The 8,518-nt window shown below is 44.1% G+C and overlaps 1 protein-coding gene across 1 annotated transcript; it reads left to right on the top strand.

The window, feature by feature from the left end:
• The first annotated feature begins 674 nt into the window (after nucleotides 1–674).
• LOC138887902 (uncharacterized) lies at nucleotides 675–1,013 on the top strand. The gene has a single exon (XM_070169693.1). The coding sequence runs from the start codon at nucleotides 675–677 to the stop codon at nucleotides 1,011–1,013; it is 339 nt and encodes a 112-aa protein (XP_070025794.1).
• The last annotated feature ends 7,505 nt before the right edge of the window (nucleotides 1,014–8,518 follow it).

The raw sequence follows: 8,518 nt of genomic DNA, 5'->3' as shown, positions 1-8,518 counted from the left end.
AGCTCGGTGTCTCAATTGTCAGCAGGTAAAATATGTGCATCAGAGACCGGGTGGCTTGCTTCAGCAGATGGATATTCCAGAGTGGAAGTGGAAGCGGATCACCATGGACTTTGTAGTTGGATTCCCACAGACTTTGAAGAAGTTCGATGCTATTTGGGTGACTGTGGATCGGCTGACCAAGTCCGCGCACTTCATTCCTATGTGTACTACCTATTCTTCAGAGCGGTTGGCAGAGATCTATATCAGAGCACTTGCATGGTGTACCAGTTTCCATCATTTCAGATAGAGGTACTCAGTTTACTTCCCAGTTTTGGAGGGCCGTGCAGAGAGAGTTGGACACTCAGGTCGAGTTAAGCACAACTTTTCACCCTCAGACGGACGAGCAGTTCGAGGGCACTATTCAGATATTGGAGGACATGTTGCGTGCTTGTGTCATTGATTTTGGAGGTTCATGGGATCAGTTTCTATTTCTCACTGAGTTTGCTTATAACAACAGTTATCACTCGAGTATTCAGATTGCTCCATATGAGGCTTTGTATGGGAGACGGTGTAGATCTCCAGTTGGTTGGTTTGAGCCAGGTGAGGTTAGTCTATTGGGTACAGACTTGGTGCAGGATGCTTTGGACAAGGTGAAGGTGATCCAGGAGCGGCTTCGTACAACGTAGTCGAGACAAATGTGTTATGCTGACAGGCAGGCTCGTGATGTGTCCTACATGGTTGGGGAGAAGGTTTTATTGAAGGTTTCACCCATGAAGGGTGTTATGAGATTTGGGAAGAAGGGTAAATTGAGTCCTCGGTTTATTGGGCCTTTTGAGTTGCTTTGGAGAATTGGGAAGGTGGCTTATGAGCTTGCTTTGCCACCCAGCTTATCGAGTGTGCATCCAGTATTTCATGTTTCTATGCTCCGGAAGTATATTGGCGATCCGTCTCATGTTTTGGATTTCAGCATAGTCCAGTTAGACAATGATTTGACTTATGATGTGGAGCCAGTGACCTGGCCGGTCATTTCATAAGTTACCGCTTTGCTTCCCCCATTTCTGCTTCTTTATATGTTGTTCAGCTGTATTTCATCGCATTGTGTTGGTTAGTTTGGGTTCGAAGTGGTTTTGTGGAGAAATAAGACTTAGTCTCTTAAGTTGGATTTTTAGTTGGAAAAGTCAATCGGACATTGAATTGTGAGTAAACGAACTCGGAATTTGATTTTTATGATTCAGATAGCTTTGGGAGGTGATTTGGGACTTAGGAGCATGATCAGAATGTGTTTTGGAGGTCCGGCTAGATTTAGGCTTGAATTGGTGAAATTGGAATTTTGGCGTTTCCTAGTTGGTAGTGGAAATTTTTATATAGGGGTCGGAATGGAATTCCGGGAATTGGATTAGGTCAGTTGTGTCATCGGTGACGTGTGTGCAAAATTTCAAGTCATTCAGACGAGGTTTGATAGACTTTTTGATCGAAAGAGGAATTTGGAAGTTTTGGAATTTCTTATGCTTGAATCCAATGATGATTTGATGTTTTGATGTTGTTTTGAGAGTTTCAAAGGTTGGAACAAGTTTGAATGATGTTATGGGATGTGTTGGCATGTTTGGTTGAGGCCCCGAGGTCCTCGGGTGAGTTTCAGGTGGTTAAATAGATCAAATCTTATTTTGGGAAGTTGCAGATTTTCTGTTGTTTCTGTTGCCGAGTTTTGGCCTTCGCGTTCGCGAGAGGGCTCTCGCATTCACTAAGGGATGTGAAGTTAGATAGGAGAACTTATCTTTGTGTTCACAATGTTGGTCTCGCGTTCGCGAAGGGTGAGGTAGAGTTGCATCGCGAACGCGATGTGGGTCCCGCATTCGCGTAGAGTAATTGGAGCAGCTGAGGGCCCTGGTAGTTTGTTCTTCGCATTCGCGTTGGTGTGTCGCGTTCGTGAAGGTCTGGGAAGATGAAGCTTCGCGTTTGCGAGATGGGGGTCGCGTTCGCGTAAGAGGATTATATGGTGAATGAGTTTTTGTGCTTCGCGAACGCGAGGCTTTGACAACATTCGCGAAGAAGGAAATGTCATCTTGGCAGAATGTTTAAATAGCCATTTTCGCGATTTTTGGTCTATCTTCTACCATTTTGGGCGATTTTGGAGCTTTTTGAGAAGGATTGAAGAGGGAATCGAAGGGAAACACTTGGAGGTAATATTTTTGGACTCAATACTGGATCCTATTATGATTTCTACCTAATTAGACATGAAATTTATAGGATTTAAAGCCTAAAATTGGGGTGTTAGGGCTTGAAATTGGAGACTTTGATTTAGGGATTTGAGGGGTAGTTTGTGGTCGAATTTTGATGTATTTGATATGTATGAACCCGTGAGAGTGTAAGGATTCTAGTATTGTGATTTTTATCGGAATTCGAGATGTAGGCCTGGGGGTCGGGTTTGGCCAATTTCGGGATTTTTGATGTAAATTGGTTATTTTCAAGTGGGCTTTGTTCTCTTAGCATATTGTGATGGTATGAATCTGTTTTTGGTTAGATTTGGAGCATCCAGAGGCCGAGTCGAGAGTCAAAAGCATCACGGGCTAGAGTTTGGATCGGATTGAGATAAGTAATGATTGTAAATGTTATCTTGAGGGTATGAAACCCCGGATTTCTCATCATTGGGCTATTTTGAGGTGACACACACGCTAGATGACGAGCATGGGGTCGTGCACTGTTGGGGATTGTTACTTGGTCCATCCCGTATGAATGTTAAGTCGCGTATTTAATTAAAACCTGTTTGATATCATTGTGTTTTGGAAATTATTACCATGTTTTGGGTTGAATACCATATTTGAGCCTCGTGCCAATTGTTTTGGATCCTTAGGGGCTTTTTACTGTTATTCCTTACTGTTTTGACTTCATAATTATACTCAGTCATGTCGTATTCTACTATTTTCATAACTCAGCCATGTTTACTCTGTTTTTGATATTTTGGGCTGAGCATCATGTTTTACTTTTGCCCGAAGGGCTTGAGAAATTTCTGACTGATAGAGGTCGAGGGCCTGTGTTGTGAGGATATCATGGGATATGGCTATGCGCCGCAGCATGTGTACTGATTGTGATAAATGAGAGGTCGAGGACCTGATTTTTTTATGCCACGAAATGGCTTGTGATAGCGATTGGGCTGTAGGAGCCCCTTCGGAGTATGAACACCCATAGTGTGTGCTGGTACCTAGTGTGAGATGTGATATTGCCCGAGGGGCTATTGTTGTTCCATGTTATTGCTCGAGGGGCTGATTACAAGTGATTTTGAGGTAACCTGAGGGGCTGGTTCTGTTGATATTTTGCCCGAGCGGCGGTTGTGGTACATGTTTTACCCGAGGAGCTGTTTACATTTCTAATCTTTTACTCACTGTTTTCATCACTCGTTTGAAACTACTGAAAGACGTTTTAAAAGGTTTTGCTGAACTGAATTGTTTTTACGAGTATTATTGCTTTAGTACATTGTCCTGGACTTATACTGTTTTGTTGTAGCATTATGATGTAGTTTATGTATTTTCTTACTGCTCAGCTACTTTTACTTTTATTACTTATTGAGTTGGCGTACTCACATTACTCCCTGCACCTTGTGTGCAGATCCAGGAGTCTCGGGTCGCAATAGCGTGTGACGACCCGACCAGTCGTCTTATGAATTAATGCTCTGATCCCCTATTAACTGCTTTCCTTGTGTTTATTTTTTCTATTTTTATTTGTCGGGATGTTTGGTTTTGAGTTTCGGAGAGTTTTGGGACACTTAGCCCCTAAATGAGAGCTTAAGTGTTGGAAAGTTGACCGTAGTCAGAACAATGTGAAGACAACTTCGGAATGGAATTCTGATGGTTCTGTTATCTCCGTTGGGTGATTTCGGGATTAGGGGCGTGATCGGATGGTATTTTGGAGGTCCGTAGCTAATTTAGGCTTGAAATGCCGAAAGGTCAAATTTTGAAGTTTACGGTTCGATAGTGAGATTTTGATCAGAGGGTCGGAATGGAATTCCGGAAGTTGGAGTAGCTCCGTAGTGCTGAATGTGACGTGTGTACAAACATTTCAGGTCATTCGGACGAGGTTTGATAGACTTTTTGATCGAAAGCATATTTTTAGAGTTTTGGAATTTTTAGGCTTGAATCTATGGTTGATTCGTCGTTTCGAAATTGTTTTAGGTGTTTTAAGGATTGGTATAAGTTTAGACAGTGGTATTAGACTTGTTGGTGCCTTTGTTGAGGTCCCGGGGGCCTCGGGATGATTTCGGATGGTTGACGGAAGGATTCTGGAGTTGGGAGTTGCAGCTTAAGTTGTTGGTTTTCTATCATAACCGCACCTGGGAGTGTGGGACAGCAGGTGCGGCGTCGTAGAAGCGACTATGTGGCCGTAGAAGCGAGATTGGCCCATAGCTCCAGGATCCGCAAGTGCGGCTAGGTTTCCGCAAATGCGGTGCCGCAGATGCGGCCAAGTGATCCTAGATGCGGATCCAGCCCGTTAAGTGACTTTTCGCACCTGCGATGCATTCTTTTTGCAGGTGTGCTCCCTTCATCGTAGATGCAGTAATCGCTGGGCAGAAGCATATAAATACTTGCCTTCGCGAAATTTAGCTATTTTTCACCTCTTTTCAACGGGAAGAAGTTTGGGGAGCATTTTTCAAGAGGGATTTTCAGAGGAGTTCATTAGGGTAAGGTCTTTGGTCCCTAAACTCGTTATTGGAGTGATTTTTATCATTATAAGCATGAAAAATTAAAGAAAATCAGTGGTAATTTGGGGGTTAGTGCTTGATTAATTAGAGACCTTTGAGTGATGATTTGAGGGACCACTTGAGGTCCGATTTTAGTACTTTTGGTACGACTGAACTCGTGAGAGTGTGAGGATTCTATAAATGTAAATTTTACTTGATTCCGAGATGTGGGACCGAGGGGAGTTTTGGTCATTTTACCTAATTTTGCGTATTAGCTTAGAATTTAATTGAATAACCAGTTACTTGAAGTGTTACTTACATTATGCAATTGAATTGAATAGATTTGGGCCATTTGGAGTCAAGTACTCGTGGCAAGAGCATGGTTTCGGATTGATTTTGAGCCGTTTCGAAGTAAGTGGCTTGCCTAACCTTATGTGGGGGACCTTCCCCTTAGGATTTGGTATATTTGACAATTGAATGCCTTGTACATGAGGTGACGAGTAGGTACTTGAGCTAATTGTTGAAATCCGGTTTCCTTTAAGTAAATTTAATTGTGTTCCTTTTTCCTATCTTATGCTACTTGCAATTTAAGCTTGTTGTTAGCCTAGAAAAGCATGTTTAACTGACTTAGTTGTTTACTTGCTTAAACTGCCTTAATTGTATTATGTGAAGCATGTTAGGTTAGAATTACCTGTTTACTTGGTACGAAATTGAGCTTAAATGAGTATTCCTTGTGTTGTTGCTGCGTGTTTTACTTTGGGACTACGGGACGGCATCCCGGGAAATCCCCTATACGTATTTATGATTTGAGCTGAGGTGCGGGATACCGAGAGATCCCTAGCTTATTTTTGGGATACCGAGAGATACTCGGGATACCAAGAGATCCCTGGCATATATTGAGGGTACTAAGAGATCCTCGGGATACTGAGAGATCCCCGATTATTTCCTTGTGATTGTTTTTGCCTCTGTTTTAGTTATTGAATTCCTCGTTTTCCTGTATTAAATTCTTATTGTTAGCTTTCAATTGTACTGCTTATCTTATACTGTCATACCTTATATTTTTATTTTATCTCAGTAGGGCCATGACCTTCCTCGTCACTACCCGACCAAGGTTAGGCTTGACACTTACTGAGTACCGCTGTGGTGTACTCATGCCCTTTCTGCGCATGCTTTTCATGTGCAGATCCAAGTACTTTGGCTCAGTCCTATCACCCTTGAGGTGAGGCGACTGCTCCAGAGACTTTGAGGTATATCTGCCGCATCCGCAGACCGAGGAGTCCCTTTCCATTCTATCTTATAGTGATAGCCTTCTATTTTCTTCTATTGATGTAGAATTCCGGAGTTAGAGCATTTTTATTATATTCGTAGCTTGTGATTCATTGGTTTCCGGGTTTTGAGAAAATGTATTAGTTTTTGAGAATTAATATTGTGTATGTCGAGCGGCACTTTTAAACGTTGTTTTATTACTCCATTTCTGTTTTAAATTATTTTTCTTCCGCAAATTGGTTTATCTTCTGCAATTTAGGTTTACCTAGTCGTAGAGACTAGGTGCCATCATGATGGTTCAAGGAGGGCGAACCGGGGTCGTGACAAGTTGGTATCAGAGCTCTAGGTTCATACAAGTCATAAATCACCAGCCGGTTTATTAGAGTCTCGCTGATCAGTACGGAGATGTCAGTACTTATCTACGAGAGGCTATGTAACTGCTAGGAAAATTCCACTTCATTTGATTTCCTTGTCGTGCGAGATTTGATGTCACAATTCTAAACTTCTGTCTTTTATTCTCTCGCAGATGGTGAGGACACGCGCTACCCGAGATGACTAGGCACCCGTTCCCTTACTGCAGCCGTTAGAGGACGGGGCTGGGGTAGAGGCCAAGGACGCGCATGTGGTGCAGCCAAAGCACCTACGCAAGCTGCCACTGAGGTAGCACCAGCAGTTCCAGCTAGAGTCCAGGCACCTGATACACCTACTACTACTACTACTACTCCAGCACTTTAGGAGACTCTGGCATAGTTCATGAGCATGTACACCACTTTGGCTCAGGCAGGGTTGCTTCCCCTTGTTGCAGCTACATCTCAGGCTGGGGGAAGAGCACAAACTCCCGCCGCCCGCACTCCTGAGCAGTGAGTGCATGTTGAGCAGGTCCCTGAGATTATTCCTGTATAGTTGGCATTCAGAGATCAGCCCGAGGACAGGGTAGTAGTTTTCGAGGATGAGCAGCTGAGGCTTGAGAGGTTCAAGATGTACAAGCCTCCTGTATTCAGTGGTCTAGCATCGAATGATGCTCTGGGATTTCTAGATGAGTGTTACCGTATTCTCCGTACCATGGGTATATCAGGATTGAGCAGGGTTTCCTTCACTACTTTCCAGCTTCGAGGAGCCGCCTATAAGTGGTGGCGCACCTATGAGTTAGACAGTCCGGATGAGGCTGCTTCAGTGACTTGGACTTAGTTTTTAGATCTTTTCCTGAGAGAGTATGTTCCTCAGAGCCTCAGGGACGCATGGTGCGCAGAGTTTGAGCACTTGTGCCAGGGTGCCATGATTGTCTTAGAGTATGCTGTCCGTTACACTATCTTGGCTAAACATGCCCCAACCTTAGTTTCTACTATTCGTGAGAGGGTTCGCCGGTTTATTGCGGGCCTTATTCCCAGCGTTAGGTCTAGCATGGCTCGTAAGTTGGAGATGGATATTTCTTATCAACAGGTGGTGAGCATTGCTAGGAGGATTGAGGGTATGCATGCTAGGGAGAGAGAAAGGAGAGGGAGGCCAAGAGGTCTCGAGAGTTGCCCTGGCCCAGCTGCAGGTCGTCATGGTAGGGGTTATATGAGTCGCCCCATTCATTCAGCTCTTCCAGCAGCCAGTGGTATTTCAGCTCCTCCTAGACCTCAGGAGCCTTATTATGCACCTCCGATTTCTAGCGCACCTCCTGTGTGGGGTGCTTTCAGAGGTCAGTCCAATAGACCTGGCCCGAGCCAGTCACAGCTGCCACGTCCTCCCAAAGCTTGTTTTAAGTGTGGTGACACACGCCATATGGTGAGGGATTTCCCTAGACTTGGAAGAAGTGCGCCTGCACAGACTTCTTAGCCATAGTGCGCCCCGCAGAGTTCTTAGGCTATGGTTACATCTCCAGTTGCTACCCCGCCTACTCAGCCGGCCAGAGGTGGAGGTCGGGGAGGTAGAGGTCACCCTAGAATGGGAGACCAGGCCCGATACTATGCCTTTCCTACCCGTACCGAGGTTGTTGCCTCCGATTCTATCATCACAGGTATTATATTGGTTTGTCACAGAGATGCATCCGTTCTATTCGATCCAGGCTCCACTTACTCTTATGTGTATTCTTATTTTGCTTTGTATTTGGGTGTACCTCAGGATTCTTTGAGTTCCCCTATTTATGTTTCTACTCCTATGGGAGATTCTCTTGTTGTGGACTGCATTTATTGGTCGTGTTTGGTTGCTCTTAGTGGTTTGAGACCAGAGCCGATTTATTGTTGCTCAGCATGGTAGATTTTGATATTATCTTGGGCATGGACTGGTTGTCACCCCATTTTGCTATTCTTGATTGTCACGCCAAAACCGTGATGATGGCTATGCCAGGTGTACCGCGTGTTGAGTGGAGGGGTACTTTAGATCACACTCCTAGTAGAGTTATTTCTTTTCTTAAAGCTTAGTGTATAGTTGATAAGGGGTGTGACGCGTATTTAGCTTATGTGAGAGATGTCAGTATTAATACCCCTTCAGTTGATTTAGTCCTAGTAGTATGGGATTTTCCCGATGTGTTTCCAGCTGATCTTCTGGGCATGCCGCCTGATAGAGATATTGATTTTGGCATTGATCTGTTGTCGGGCACTCAGCCCATTTCTATTC

The sequence above is a fragment of the Nicotiana sylvestris genome, chromosome 3 (genome assembly GCF_000393655.2).
Source record: "Nicotiana sylvestris chromosome 3, ASM39365v2, whole genome shotgun sequence".
NCBI lineage: Eukaryota > Viridiplantae > Streptophyta > Magnoliopsida > Solanales > Solanaceae > Nicotiana > Nicotiana sylvestris.
The sequence above is the reverse complement of the archived record's forward strand: the minus strand, read 5'-3'. Positions and strand labels throughout refer to the sequence as shown.

What these genes read in the sequence shown, in the direction of transcription:
- LOC138887902 (XM_070169693.1), top strand. Translation starts at nt 675, where the DNA reads ATGTGTTATGCTGACAGGCAGGCTCGTGATGTGTCCTACATGGTTGGG.